This window comes from Beta vulgaris, chromosome 9 (genome assembly GCF_026745355.1).
Source record: "Beta vulgaris subsp. vulgaris cultivar EL10 chromosome 9, EL10.2, whole genome shotgun sequence".
NCBI classification, from domain to species: Eukaryota; Viridiplantae; Streptophyta; class Magnoliopsida; order Caryophyllales; family Amaranthaceae; genus Beta; species Beta vulgaris.
This window is the reverse complement of record NC_079210.1, coordinates 45,564,998-45,580,280: the sequence shown is the minus strand read 5'-3', so window position 1 is coordinate 45,580,280 and position 15,283 is coordinate 45,564,998. Positions and strand designations below refer to the sequence as shown.

At 35.2% G+C, this 15,283-nt stretch overlaps 1 protein-coding gene and 1 long non-coding RNA gene across 3 annotated transcripts; one reads left to right on the top strand and one right to left on the bottom strand.

The window, feature by feature from the left end:
• Positions 1–1,619: 1,619 nt before the first annotated feature.
• On the bottom strand, positions 1,620–3,315 carry LOC125493465 (uncharacterized). The gene is made up of 2 exons (XR_007270039.1): positions 3,084–3,315; positions 1,620–2,844 (listed from the first exon to the last, which is right to left on the bottom strand). It is a non-coding gene; the product is annotated as an uncharacterized LOC125493465 (long non-coding RNA).
• Positions 3,316–4,513: 1,198 nt separating this feature from the next.
• On the top strand, positions 4,514–14,265 carry LOC104904044 (chaperone protein dnaJ A7A, chloroplastic). 2 transcript variants are annotated; one of them, XM_010692219.4, is made up of 8 exons: positions 4,514–4,707; positions 7,150–7,260; positions 9,251–9,395; positions 9,532–9,589; positions 9,884–9,926; positions 12,525–12,573; positions 12,691–12,777; positions 13,121–14,265. In XM_010692219.4, the coding sequence occupies exons 2-8, from the start codon at positions 7,160–7,162 to the stop codon at positions 13,943–13,945; spliced, it is 1,308 nt and encodes a 435-aa protein (XP_010690521.2). In that variant the 5' UTR covers positions 4,514–4,707; positions 7,150–7,159; the 3' UTR covers positions 13,946–14,265. The 2 variants fall into 2 exon arrangements, with proteins under 2 accessions (XP_010690521.2, XP_048491923.1); XM_048635966.2 differs by lacking the exon at positions 4,514–4,707 and having other exon boundaries at positions 7,150–7,286.
• Positions 14,266–15,283: the final 1,018 nt, after the last annotated feature.

The following is a 15,283-nucleotide window of genomic DNA, read 5'->3' as shown; positions in this document are numbered from 1 at the left end:
ATTTTAGCATTAATTATTAATCCTATGACAATCTTTTTTCCTGAAATAGTTAAATCACTGAATATTAATCTATATAAATCCTCTCCTTGTGGATCAACCCGTATTTACAAAGTCTATGCTAACAACCGACAACAAGTACTTGCGATATTACTTTTTGAACTTATCAAGTTAATTCAAGTTCAATTCTTCAACAGTGGTTGAATTAAGATTCAAATTTTCATCTCGAAAATGACATAGTTCTACCCACTTAAATTTACTATATAGATTCGTATAAGTACTATAGTATTCCGTATAAATAAGTAATATCCAAAATATTGAAAAAGCGGGTGCAAGGACATACACCACCATTTGAATTGGAGTATCTTATTAAAATTAAACAGTAATTGAGGATGAGAGATAGGAGAATAGATGAAGACTATATTTAAGAGGTCCGAAAATGTAGTATAAGATATAAACTAGTTGTACACTTGGGCAAATGTTATGGATCATTTAACAATGTGAATTCGAAGTGTTAAATCAAACACTTGAGATAAGTAAAAATAAAGTGTTACATGCATTAGATTGTGCTCGTGAAATAATTTTTCAGTTTCATTTAAGTTTTCCACATAGTAAATTATTATATGGATGATTGATTAATATAACCCTCGTTTTCAAAAGAGTACAAATACGTAAATATATAATTAATTATAAAAAATATAATACAATATGGTTTTTGAATTTTACATTAATGTGTAAGTATATAACCGATGCAATTAAATAATGTAGTGATGTTAACTAGTGACATTAACCTTTTTGTGTCAATAGGGGTATAATAAACAGGCTTGCAAGATCTCCTATCCTTCAGGGACAACAACTTTAGCAACTTTTCCAGATGGAAGCACGATAACTACCAAAAGATGAACCTATAATTCTAACAAATAGCTAAAACGACCTAAGTAAGATACAACAAATTTAGTATCCAATAGTGTGATAATATGCTGGAGGAAAGTGGTCGAGAATGATGTTTGGTACTATGTGATCGCATAAATAAAAAGGAAAGTAGTGTCGAATTCTTGCTTATACTTCTTTCGTAACAAAATAGATGTTATACTTTAGTATATAAGCTTAAAGTCACGGGATCAAATCTTATATAATTTAATTTCTTATTTTTTTATTGAATGTAAATTACATGAAAAACATTGTAAGGGAAAGCGTCACGCGACATCGTTCCTTGTTTATGAATGTTTTTTAATATGTTAGTATAGATTCCACTAATTTTGTCTCAACCCTCGCCTAAACCACACTTTTTTTTCCCACAATGGCGAGGTTGGTCCTTGAATTTCAGGCATCGAGAAATTGTCATCGCAAGTGAGGAGAGTGTAGAATATAAAAAATAAATTGGATAAGAAAGAGAGTATATGGTAAGGATATACTTAAAGTATGAGAGGGAAATAGATGGGTTGGCATAGCAGTGAACACCCATCCTTTCTTCCCCATACATGCATACATGCCTCAACACCCCACAATGGTGAGGGTGGACTCAAGTATGGTCTTTGTGCTCTTGTCTTAACCAAGGACCAACCATTATGAGTTCTCTAGGAATTATGGGATTATGGTACGGATAAGATAAACATTTAACGAAACAAAGTTCTATGCTAGATTCAATTACGACTCAAAATACAATGGCAATAGCCAATCAACCATTCAAAGCAACGGATATACATAAGTTCCAAGTAATTAAAAAATTACAAGTTCAACTGATGACCTTTCATAAATTATAAGCGATTTATTACATCATCATTAACTTGCAAAAAAAAAAAAAATTCCTCTGAATTGAAGTGACTAAACAATCATTCAAAAGTTAATCACCTACACTATTTCACAACTTGTTCTTCACAATAGTCATCGAGGAAATACTCTTTCCATACTTACGGTTGCCACAAAAAGAATCAATATTTAGTCTTAAAAGCAAGTAGACTAGTTCATATGTAATATTCTCAGCCGCAACAAGCAGAAAACTCACCAAAAGCTCACTAAGATCTTTCTCTTCGTGGAACATTTCCTCATTTCACATGTCATCGATAGAAAGTTCAAGTGCAAAACAAAGAGTAACCAAATTATTGGTTAAGAACTTCTTTTTATAAAATTCAGCAAGTCTAACCAACTTTTTCTCAAAGAACTGAGAAGATTAAAAGAAGTCCACAACTCCATTTCACCTCATTGAAAAAATCGAGTGATTGATGTTTTCGAGTTTATGAAAAAATTATATTTCTCTTGAGCTTGGTTATGGCCGCTACCAACACTCCCAATATGTTTCTCAAATCTTTCGGGTTTATTCCAACTCCTAAATCCTCCATTAACAAAACTATCACCCCCCACACAACTAGTTTTATCTTTGAACAGGTAACAAACAAAACAAAAAGCCGCATCTTTCTCAATACTATATTCAAGCCAATCGTACTTGTCAAACCAAGAAACACTAAAGCGACGCATACCTCCTAATTCCCTTTGAGGAAAATCATGTGTACGTGGTTGACAAGGCTTTTTAGCAATGTATCCTCTTCTCACAGCCTCTCGATCATTAGAAGGATATGATGAAATTGGTCTCCTAGTTCCCGGATCATGTGGTAGAAGATCAACATCATATACGACACTTGAAGTATTAGTTCTAAAACTACTTTGAGGCGTAAATTCATCCTCGCTTTCCTCTTGGATTGGAGGGACGTCATGGTTAGTTTCCTCACGGTTATTTTCTTCAATTAGAGGTTCCTTCGATTTTGGAGAAGATGAAATTGAAGTCTTTTGTGATTTTCCTCCACCTTCCTTCCAAAAAAATTCTAAGCTTTTGTTTTTCATCATCCAAATCTAGCATTTATACAGTAAACACGTTATTATTAGAGATTAATTCCATGGTCCCTCAATTCAATTTCACAATTTCTAATTTCAAATTTTGAAATTAACTAATCTCATTCACAACATTAATGTCAATTTCACAATTTCAAATTTCACAACATTAATTTCAATTTCACAACAACATCTAAAATCAAAAACTGAGGAAGTCCATAAATTGATAAACAAATTTTTGAAAAAAAAAGCAGCATTACCTCTACGCTGGCAACGTAAATGCAAGGACTGTTATATGAACTTGGGAGTTGTGACTGTTAACAGAGAAAAAGAGAGCAAAAAAAAGTTTACGTTGTGACTGTTGTTTGTTGACAAAACAGAGGAAATAAGAGAGAGGAAAAAGAATGCTAACAGAGGAAATAAGAGAGAGGAAGGCGTGCCAATGTCTTCTTGTTTTTAATTTCAAGAAATGAATTTGTTCTATTAGGTAGTTAGTTAGGTATGATAAAAACCCTAATAAATTAAGAATGGGTTGGAAAACGATTAATAGATAAAACACAATAACGGGAAGAAATATTAAGTACGAAAATATCTAAAAACAACATACAAGAATTTTACGTGGAAATCTTCTTAAACTAGGGAAAAACTACGGTCTCGATATCTAGAGACAAAACTTCACTATACTATTTTTGGGAGTACAAAGGTTACCACTACAACTACAATATTAGAAGGGGAAAGGGAGAAGAAAGAGGGAAGAAAGGGAAGAAAGAGGATCAAAATGAGCTAAAAGGAGTCCATAAAGTACGTTTTAAACGCATTTATCATCCGTATCTCGCCAAATTATATGGCCTTGTTTGGCAATTAGCGGATAGCTATTAGCTGAGTGTATTAGTTGGTAGATGATTGTATTAGCATATTAGCTGATTGTATTAACTAATTGTATTAGCTGATTTTACTAACTAATTGTATTAGCTGATTTTACTAACTAATTGTATTAGCTATTTGTATAAAGATGTTTGGTAGATACAGTAACTAATAGCTAATTGTTAATTGATTGTGTAAAATAACTAATAAGAACATTGGGTTAATATGTTAGGTTTATGGATATCTAGGTAAGGAATAATGCTAGTAATTTAAATTTTTTTTAGGACATAACTGTAATTTTTTATTTGATTATCAAACATTTAATATCAAAAACTGCTTTTCTAACTTTTTCAAAAAGAGTTTTTTTTTTATCTCAAAAAGTTATTTCAAACCTCTTTTTACCAAACCCCGAATTAAATTACTCCCTCCGTCCCATAATATAGGGCTCATTTTTCATTTTTCACAAGAATTAAGAAAAATGGAAAGAGTTTTAGGATTTCACAAAAATATATATTTAAGTAAATGTTTATTGGGTATTTTTGTCTTGAAATTAGTTTTTTTCTTCTTTTTCCTTTAAAATAAAATGAAAGAGCAATAAATATACATTGGAAGGGTGTAAAACAATAAATGGGGGCACATATTTTAAAAGAAAGTAGGTGTATTTTGGAAATTTTTATGTAGAAATGAAGGATAATTTAGTCCAAATAAATTGATAAAAAAGAAATAGGCATAACATTTTGGGACACCCAAAGAGAAATACAAGCACTATATTATGGGACGGAGGGAGTATTAACCAGTCAAATCCTCTAATATGATGGAAAACATCTAATTTTACATCCAAACCTCTATTTACCAAACCAGGGCTATGAAAAATATCTCCCCCCAACATTTGCGTCGGCATTTGAGTGCAGAAAATTCAGTGGGAAACTAAATTGATTATGGAAATTATCTCCCTAAATCTCTAGTATAGTTGAAGATTAGCATAGGAGTAGATTTCAGAGCTGTCTTTGGTTGCAACAAGTGAGTTCATCTCTCTTTCTTCTACCCTGTTTCTGCTAAATAGCTCAGCTTTCTAATAAGAACTATCTTTAGTTTATTATATACTCAAATTTTAGCATTGCTTTCTAACAATTTTCGAAATATAGCACGACCTTTATTTCCTTTTATAGAAGTTATGATTTTTAATTGTGAATAGTAAATTTATATGATTTGGGTAGTTGCTAATGTGAATGAAGATGATTCAAGCTTCAATTACGAGTCATTTGGCCTATGTTTAGACATTTTACTTGTAAATGAGACCTTTTTGTATAATTTGATAAAGGGAGTAGATTAGGTTATGAAATTGTGGGACAAATTAGTGTTGCTTGAGATGAATCTTTGGTTATATGTATGGACTATGGTAGGGTGGAAAAGTGATAAGGTTGAGTACAAAGAACTACTAACGGCTCGTTTGGTGGCCAATGCGCCGATAGTAATTGGCGGCGGTGGTATGAGTTTATATGAAGTTTTAGAAAGAACTGTTGAATGTTTAATCTTTAAGGCATATGTTGAGATTGATGCTCTTGCGGCAGAATTTTGACTATCTGGTGAGATGGGCAAGTGTTTGGCTGCTTCTATGTCTAGGAACTTCCTTTTCAACTTAGGCCTTGTTTGGGTGAGCTTTTCCGGGGCATGGAAAGGAATTCAGTAATTTGAATCTTTACTCCTTGTTTGACTTGGGTAGTGGGTTAACCATTATCCTTATTTGAGGATAACCCGAACCCCCAAAATGTTATCCTTCAAATTAGAGGAGTAACAAAATCCTTTCCATTCCCTTACAAGTGGTCCTTTTCATTGTTGAACCAAACACACCATAAAAGTAACAATTATGTTACCATTCCTCCCCTCTACTTGTTTCCATTCCCTTTCCATTCCTTTATTTGAACCAAACATTCCCTAAGTGTATGTTTAAGAATTTTTGGTTAGTTAAGTAATATGTAATTGATATTCTTGAGGTAAATGTGTAGAGGATATCGAGGAAGAAAGTTTTTGAGTGGATTTAGAAGGTGCCATGATTTTAGTAAATGCAAAGTTGTGGGAGTTGAGGGTAATAGGTTGATCTAATGATGCTAAAATGGATCCGTAGGTTCATGCACCTACGTGACGATGGAAGATTTTTAGCATTAAAGGGCTACTGGAAGTGTAAATAAACTGCGCGACTTCGTATCCTGTTTTAGCTTTAAATTTCCACTAATTATTTGCTTTCTCCACGTGCACCCAATGAAGCACCTCTGAAATGATTAGTTGTTGCATAAATGGGGCTCAGAGGTTAGCAAACATAGCATTATGCTATTATCAATAATGCCAAAAGCTCTTTGATGGCGACTTTTACCCTCATCAAAGGCATAATCCTCTCAAAATGGTGAATTCCATATGGCTATGAGTTTGCAACTTATTGGATTTTCTCTGCATTCAGTAGTGATTTTGGCTAACTTCACGTTCATCCTGAACTTCATTGATTATTCTTTGGCACTGAAAGATATAGACATTTCATGTGTGATGCTCCTGCATTGTCAATACTCAATAGAACATATGTATATAGTCTTATTATGCTTGAGTTTTGAAACTGAATGAAGCAAAATGAGAAAGCATCTGAACTGTAAATCATTTTGTTTACTTGGGAGTTGGAATGTATTGGTAGCAGTCATTGTTCTGAGTTGATGGGCATCTTTTGTTAGTATTCATTACTTAACAAGCTGATAACTTGTAAGTTCTTTGGTACCTGAATTAGATTTTGCACGTTGTTTACCAATCCTTTGAGATACCTGTTTTTCACTTAGCAATAGAGAAATGGAGCCCTTCAACCGTTTGGTACAAATTTCTATGTTAAACTCCTTCAATGCTCTTTATTTGTAAAATGCTATGCCTTTTTCTCGATCTGCATAAATAACCTTTTATTTTTCTATGAGAAAATGTATGTTGCATGAAGCTTACAGGTGATTGCAGTATTGCACTGGGATACTTGTACTCTAGATGATTTGCTATTGCTTCTTTACTGTTAACTTGTATATATACGGCCTGCTATCAATAACCTTGTGATCCTTTTATTCTGATGATCTCCATCCTCCAATATTCTTCACATCTTGGTGTAGTACAAATATTGAATGGATGTTATATGCGAAGAAAAGATTTGGTTGTGGAGATAGATAGATAGATATAGAAAGAAGTAAGAGAGTGTTGGGGGAAAAGACAACAAAGGGGTTGATGTGATTCTCGGGGGGGGGGTACTTGGTATTGAAGTTCTTTTTCCAGGGCAACGAAGAAGGAATCTATGCATGAATACTAAGGGACATATGGATCATGGATGTGCTGCTAAACATTGTCTTACATCTATGCATTATGATAAATTACATTAGAAGTGTTAACTTTGAACCTCTGATAGTCACAACTCACAACACGATAATTTTGCTTGTATACATATAGGTTTTCGTACATGGCGACCATGCCATGTGGAACGTTTGTCCCTTCTTGTGGTTTGCAAAGTAAAACACCTGGAATATATACTACAATCTCTGATTTGCGGTCTTCACATTGGTAAGAACCTGCTGCCTCTCTGGAAGGTATTTGTTCGTTGGTATCTTATTATCACTGTTCTCTGGCTTGTTTTAGGTCTGATTTCCTAAAAGTGACAATGGCTTACTTTGGGTCATTTTTGTGTAAATACCTCTTGTACATGGACATGGATTATATGTATAATTATATAAAGCCTAAATTTGAGATTTTTCTATACTAAGCCTTTCAGTAGTAGATATTTTTATGTTCGACATCCTTATGGATCACATAGACAGTGGGCTTGTTTAATCAATCAACTAACATATTTTAACCTTTAAAATTTCCTAGTTACGTCTTCTTAATACAGTAAAAAAAATTTACACTGTCAATAAAGCAATAGCTTTGCATATGGGTCATTATATTTAATTGATATGATGTGTACAGCATTAAGTCTTGCTTTCTTGCTAGCTATTGAGGCTTTGGCAGAGACTAGAATATGGGGACAAGAGTGCTATAAAATAAGTGATTAGATTAGAACTAAGGAGTTTTTGCTCTGATCTTGCTTCAAGTTTTACAAAAATTGAATTTGTGCACACAATTTGGCCCTATATGGATCTTACTTTGCGCTTAATATTAGTTTGGAGGTACTATGTAACCAGCAAAGCATCTTGACATAGAGACTGTTCAATGCTAGAGGTTGTGGATGGGCATGGCACAACAAGAGAGGCAAAGGAAGCAAGGGCTCAATGAAAAAGAAGGATGTAATGGAAAGATCATGAAGCAGAGGCATTGTACATGAACACTTTTTTTTTTTTTTTTTTGAGATTGTAGAGCTTTAGAGAACTCCTCGGTGAAATCGTTCCCGGGCCTTAAGACTATAAAATGTTTGAAATCGACCTAGTGTACTAGTTATTGTGCTAGGCATCCTGAAGGAGGAAAAGTGAGGAACCAAGATGTTGAAAGCTATGGCGAATATCTATATTTATTTATAATAATGTAGGATAAGGTAAATTAGCTTTAATAATAGAATTAACTTGGCTATAGAAAGACTTCAAAGTCTCCAGAATAAGAAACCTGACTTTCTTGTGTACTTTCTCCTCTTCCCTTCATTTTTTTTGCTAGGGGGTGGTGGTGGTATGTTCCTTTCTTCGCTTCTATATGATGGAACAAGTGCTTGAACTTAGATCTGATGTAGAATTTGAATCTGATGACACTGGTATACGCTTGACTTCAGTTCTGTTATTGTAAAGGAGCTAGATGGATAGACGTGGATGCAAAGTAAAAATTGATTGTAAAAACACATAAACACTGTTAACACCTAATCCAAGTTATGAATATTTGAATCATCTATCTTGATGTATTTTGAGTGTAACGTGTTAAATTTTTGTCTTGGAAAGGGCTGCAGAGTATGCCACCATATTTACCATAGGTAAGATATGAATTCACTAATTTACCATATATTTGAATCACCTGTGGATTGATTAAGCAGATCGAATCAGAACAAAATTTTGTTCACCATTTTCTAACTCTTTTTATAACTAATTGTTGTTGATATCGTTCTTTATATTGTCAATGATATGTGTAAGGCTCAAAGGTCACTTACCTTGATCCTTTGGAGGTCCCCTATCACTTCAGTGGGATTGTGTCACAAGCATTTTTGAATCAGATGCTAATTTGGTAAACCAGATTGCAGATGAATCACGATTCAACGATACAATTCTACCCCCCCCCCCCCCCCGGGCCCAAAGGAAAAGGAATCGGAGGGAGGTAACAAGAAGCAGTTATTTAGTTCTATTTAAAAATAATAGTTATTTAGTTAAAACTTTTCTATCAGGAAATAGAACCTAGCAAACGTTTTAAACATAAAAAAGGTAGAAGCTTTGGCTTCCAAATGAAAAGTTTAGTGTATGTGATAATGTTATTTGTTCATGGTAAAAGGACGGCATGCAATTTCTGACATCATTATATGGCTTGGCATACTCATTTGTTGTCTTTGCTGAAAAATTCGCTATATTGATTATAATTATTGCAGTTGCACAAGGAAGGGGATGCTTACTTCATCATGCTCAACCATATTTTCCGCAGACTATTCTCATTCATTTTTATGTTCGAGACAACTTAAAGACTCATATCATTACAAGCGATCCCATTCCCATCTCATTGCCAGAGCCGAAAGGGTTGAATTTCTTCTGATATGTATTTGCTCGTTTTTTTTTTCTTTTTCCTTGCAATAGTATTTATGGCAGTGCACAATTGTTTTTCAGTAAGCAGGCATATATTGTCATATTGAGAACGACTATTTTGAACTTGCAGAATTATTATTCTGTCCTCGGGGTTGAAGAAAATGCTATGAAGTCTGAAATAAAAACTGGTGAGTACCTCTGTAGGGGATGCTGGTTGCCCTGCATTCTGATGCAGCAATACTATTTCAATCTTATGACTTTAACAAACCTTGCTTGGTTCTCAAATTTTAGTGCCTTCATGTGTTTGTCATGTCCCTTGCTTGTATGCTCCTAGACAGAAAGCTGCTTTATAATTGGCGCTGTGAGGCAGTGAATTGAGAATTTCCTTAGTATACATGTTGTGCTTTGTATATCTGAACTTTGTTGTTTCTCTCTGAGTAATTTAACTAAGCACATATGGTTGATGGCCTTCATTTATGCAGCTTATAAGAAGCTTGCTCGAACTTACCATCCTGATGTAAACAAGTAAGTTATTTTTTAACCAGCCTGCACAATGATGTATACTGATGTACTACCCTATTTCTTGTATAGTCCTGCATTAGGCTATCTGAGTAAATCCTATAATAATTTAAGCCAATTTCTGAATTGATCTGCAATACTGCATGCTTAAAACTTATTAGAATTATTTGATTCCCATAATGGCTGCCTTCAGAAGACCTAGATGTAGCAATGGACCTAACTAGAAACTCACATAAAGCAATTTCTATTCTGTTTCTTTGAAATTATTGTTGGTTCAGTTTTGTGGTACCCAATCCGACATATTCACATATAATTTACATGTTTCGTTTATTCTGACCTGTAAATTTTTTCATAGTTCTTAAAATTATGCTAATCTTATTCTGCAACAATGTAGTTTCTGTTGCAACAATATTATGTGGGAATTAATGACATGAACAATCTCGAATCTCACTCTCTCACCAATGGCCTCTCGTTGTTTAGTCCCAGATGTTGATCAACTTGGAATATTCCCGACTTTAGGAGTGTCTTTGAATGACAGTCATGGTATTATTACTAGTAAGTAATAACTTGTTGAGCATGGAAAAAAATCTTCTATGTTGAGGATGATTACCCTTTTCTTTTTCCTGCTTTCTTTCCCCTTTTGGCTATTAACACCTCCCTTTTTTAATTTGTTGTTGGCCTGTTGGGAAGACACCCCCCAAAAGTTGGGATTATTGTGAGTTGATCAATTATTGGGGATGTTCAAAAACAAGGGCCATACTTCGGGCTGTTCATGTCACTTTTTTCATATAAGGTGAGTAACAGTAGCTTGTTCTAAACCCAATTAATACTAATTTTCTTTATTCTCAAACCTCAACTGCGTTATGATGGTAATCTTGAAAACTTTCCCTCGTTCAGCTCAGAAGCTGGGGTTTGCAGATCAACAAGTATGAAATTGTTCATCAGAATCACCTAACCCTCTTACAGAAAAAAAAGAGTTCACCTCAGACAAGTGGGTTCATAATCAAAATATTATAATCAAAGAGTTTTGCTGAATAAACGATGTTTTAAGGTTTCAGAAAATAAATCTGGCACTCCTTGTCATTAGAGTCCCTATGGAAGCCATAACTAGTCCAACCTCCCACTTTAGGGGAAGCAAATAAAAAGGAGAGGTTGAAAAAAAAAAATTGTATGTGGTTAGGTTTAGTGTTAGTAGGAGAGAGAAGCCAACCATAACAACAACGCTTGATCCTCGTGCAAATGCCTAAGACATCATAAAGAAAGAACAAACAGGGGGAGTATAAAGGAAAAGTAGTAGTAAAACATGGAAAAAACTCTTATCTACCTAGTGGGTGAATCACCCACTAGAGATAGACATAAATGATTAGTAGTATCCAACAAAACTACATAAAATATATTCTTATTGTCTATGTCTATAGGGTAGATGTGGCATTCTCAGTAAGAACATGAGACATGCATGTTATTGAGGAGCAAGGGTTATGTAGGTGTCAATTTGCTCAAGAAATGTCATAGTTTGTGTGATTCAATACTCCCTTTACTTCATAATATACTGTTATAGGACATTTAAGGTTGTAATGACAAATCATAATCCTCTGATTTCTTCAGAAAAAGAAGGTTAGTTGACTAAAGCTTTCTTGAATGTTGCATTAACTGCTAAATAGAAGAACCAAGGAAGGTATTTCTAGAAAATTTGTAGTATTAAATACTTCTGCGTTGTTCTTCACTTATATCTTGAAATAAGAAAAATATATTGTAATAGGCCTTAAGCTATGCTAATTTGACTATTCTAATTTCTAATAATCTCGTATTGGACATCCAACCCTCCGGAAAGGGTACGGTATCCTTGCCTGTCACTTTAATCTTAACCCTGAGTTCCCGGCATTCCAATTATGTTTATGCCGTACATTTGTAGAGAAAAAAATTACAGAAAGAAGGAAGTTGAAGAGAAATTGATCCGAGATGTGCTCAATAACGAGCTTGAGATAAGTTACTTAACCAGAACTAGAATACAAGTCAATCTAAAATATTCGCATGTGTTTATGTGATGAAAAGACATACAAAATCTTAGAATCAGGATCAGGTTCATGAATGCCATGTTTCCGCACTCATGTCCAATTCTATGTCAGGGTCTTGTTTCTGAAGTTCTGAACCGACTAAACTATTTACTTGTACCGGACCCGTGGGTCTGAGTAAAGTAGGCCTTGAGTTATTTAAAATGAGGGAGTAATAACATTTAAGAAGTCTTCGAACTTTTGTGTTTAAGACATGGCCACACGGGGACTGATTGTGGCTATTTAGGTTTAAGTTATTATTCCCATTGCCGTGTAAACCACCCATGGGTCTAGTTTGTGGTAGACTGTTCTCAGTAGATCAAAATAAGATGAAAAAAGATAAACAGAGATCTGTTGCACTTGCTTAGATCCCCTTATTCCAATTAGTTGGGACTACAATGTTCAAATTACTTTATTCTTATGCATTTGCTTCCTATATCCTTTTGTACCTTAACTGATATCTATATTGGTGTTGCTCTTACTTCTTTCTAGAATCTCTTTTCTCTGTATAGTACAAATTATAAGTTTTCTCCGTCCTCCCCCCTTGCTGTAGAGAGCCAGGAGCAGAACAAAAATTTAAGGACATTAGCAATGCCTATGAGGTAAGTTTTCACTTTATGTACAGTTCCTGCTTAAGCTGATCTATCTGATATACATGTCAGTTTTGGGATATCTATTTGGTGGCTGTAGTTAATTGATAACGCAATGCAATATTGCAGGTGTTATCAGATGATGAGAAGCGTTCCATATATGATAGGTATGGAGAAGATGGTCTTAAAGGTGGGCCAGGTGGCCCAGGGATGGGGGTAAGATTCTTTTATCTTTTTGGGTAAATTGTCTGTCTTGCTAGAGCTGGCAAAAGGCAGCTCTCCGATTTGTCTAAAATCGACTTGAATAGGGTTGCCTAAATTTGTCTGAGTTGGTTTTAGACACAAAACTTTTGACATGAAATAGCTTGCAGATTAACCTGAAACTGACTGAAAGATAGTATGTTTTGAAATTTCACCCTGAAACTAACCTGAAGTTCAGAGTTATAACTTTAATCACCATTTCATGACAATTAAATCCCTGCCTGAAGCTGATCTGTCTGACTTTTTTCACGTCTCCTGCTTAATAATTTCTGCTCATATGGCATTTTATGTATTGCAGGGTTTCAGCAGCATCTTTGACGAATTACTGAACAACTTCGATGGCATGGGTATGGGGGGAAGCTTTAGGAATGGATTCTCAGAGGGCGAGGACTTGGCCTACAGTCTTCGGCTTGATTTTAAAGAGGCAGTGTTTGGGGTAGATAAGGATATCGAGATAACTAGGCTCGAAGATTGTCCCACTTGCGAAGGCTCAGGTGCTAAGCCAGGTTCCAAGTCTTATGTTTGCAGAACATGCAATGGCCATGGGCAGGTTATCTCATCAATGAGAACACCATTCGGTATAGTTCAGCAGGCACTCTCCTGCCCTGACTGTGATGGAATGGGCGAGAGTTGCACCCCTTGCAGCAAATGTCGCGGTGAAGGGCGAGTTAAAAAACCCAAGAAAATTACTGTAAAAGCTCCTGCAGGAGTCGATACTGGGAACAAGATGAGGTTTGAAGCCGAGGGAAATTCCGGGAGAAAAGGAGGCCCCCCTGGTGATTTGTTTGTTGTATTTAAAGTTCGTGAGGATCCCGTTTTGAAAAGGGATGGAAATAATATCTTCTATACGTGCAAAGTTTCCTACACTGATGCGATTTTAGGGACGGTAATAAAAGTTCCAACAGTTGATGGAATGTCTGATCTGAAGATCCCGCCCGGCACCCAACCTGATGTGACATTATCTATGGCAAAAAAGGGAGTACCCTTTCTCAATAGGATGAACAGGAGAGGTGATCAGTTGGTAAAAGTGCAAGTTGAGATCCCAAAAAGGTTGGATGGTGAAGTGAGGAAGCTCATTGAGAAACTTGCCAACATCAACAAGGCCAAAGCTCCAAGCAGCTAAAGATAGGTTCACGATTATTGGGTCTGCATTCTGGGTTTATATGGTCGGTTAACAGAATATTACAGTAAATAAGAAATTTTCACCAGAAGATGACTGAATTGCTTAAACATCTTCAGCTCATAAGTCACAACCCACAGGCCACAAGTGAATGTGATCTGGAATTTTGGATGCTGGGATATACCGTGATAGCCTGATAGCCGATACTAATAGGGGCTTTTCTGGAGTTCTTTCCTATCATTCTTTCCATAATTTTTTATGCATTAACATTTTTGTTGTGTTGTAAGATAATTGCATCTACACAGTGACAATTGATTGGTCGTCGTACACTCGTCAATATAACTTATAGCAAAACCTCATAACAATGTAGCAGGGTAAGAAGGATCGAATTTGCAAAGAGAGAGTCGTTTTTTTTTTTTTTTTTTTTATAATTTAGTTCATTTCATTAAAACTCAAAATAGAGTTAAAAGGCATACAATAAAGAGTCAAGATTACAACATCTTGAAAGACAAACACATGAAAATGCCAACCAAAACGCTCCAAACACAACAAACACACAACAATATCACCACCACAACAAGCAAGAAACAACACCCCAACCACATTGAAGAACCGAGAAACACACAAGCCTATTGATTGAAAAACAACAAACTAATACAACATCAAAGAACTCATGAACTCCATAAGACGATTTCGAATCAACGACACCAAATTAACCATTGGGATAACTACATACACCGCCTCTTTGATACTTGAATTCCATTTTTCTTCTCCATGCTACGATTGAAACCAAGATGATTAAGCAATGAACATTGATTTTTCTTTGCTAGCCTCCGAGCAGAAGACTTCGGCACAACGTTGCTCATAATTAAATTCGGTGATAAAATTGAAATCTCACTGACAACCCCAACTGAGTCTAATATTGTGCCATTTCCTTTAGCACAAGAAGAACTCCATCTCCGTCAATACAAAATGAACTTCCTCCATTGATGCACATCTCATTTGCAAATGAAAGAGCACTAGCAATGCCACTCACACCAACACTTCCCGGCAACCTCTCCGGATTTGCCAACATCTTCTCCTTTATAACACCAACATTCTCTAAAGGGACACAGTTCAATATACTAGGTTCCTTAACATGAAGAATTTCACTTTCTAAATTAGGATGACTTGAACCAATCTGCATATTTTTAAGATGAGCAGAGCATCCACTTCTAATTTAAGCTCACTATCATGAGAAGGGGGGGAAATATCGTGCTGAAGAATAGAAAGGGAATCCAAACAGGCATTATGGTAGTCACCATCAAAACCAAAAACCTTCAATTCCTCTTGAGCAACATG

What these genes read in the sequence shown, in the direction of transcription:
- LOC104904044 (XM_010692219.4), top strand. Translation starts at nt 7,160, where the DNA reads ATGGCGACCATGCCATGTGGAACGTTTGTCCCTTCTTGTGGTTTGCAA. An exon ending in GAAGTCTGAAATAAAAACTG is followed by an intron (nt 9,590 to 9,883) that starts GTGAGTACCTCT and finishes TCATTTATGCAG; the next exon opens with CTTATAAGAAGCTTGCTCGA. An exon ending in TACCATCCTGATGTAAACAA is followed by an intron (nt 9,927 to 12,524) that starts GTAAGTTATTTT and finishes CCCTTGCTGTAG; the next exon opens with AGAGCCAGGAGCAGAACAAA.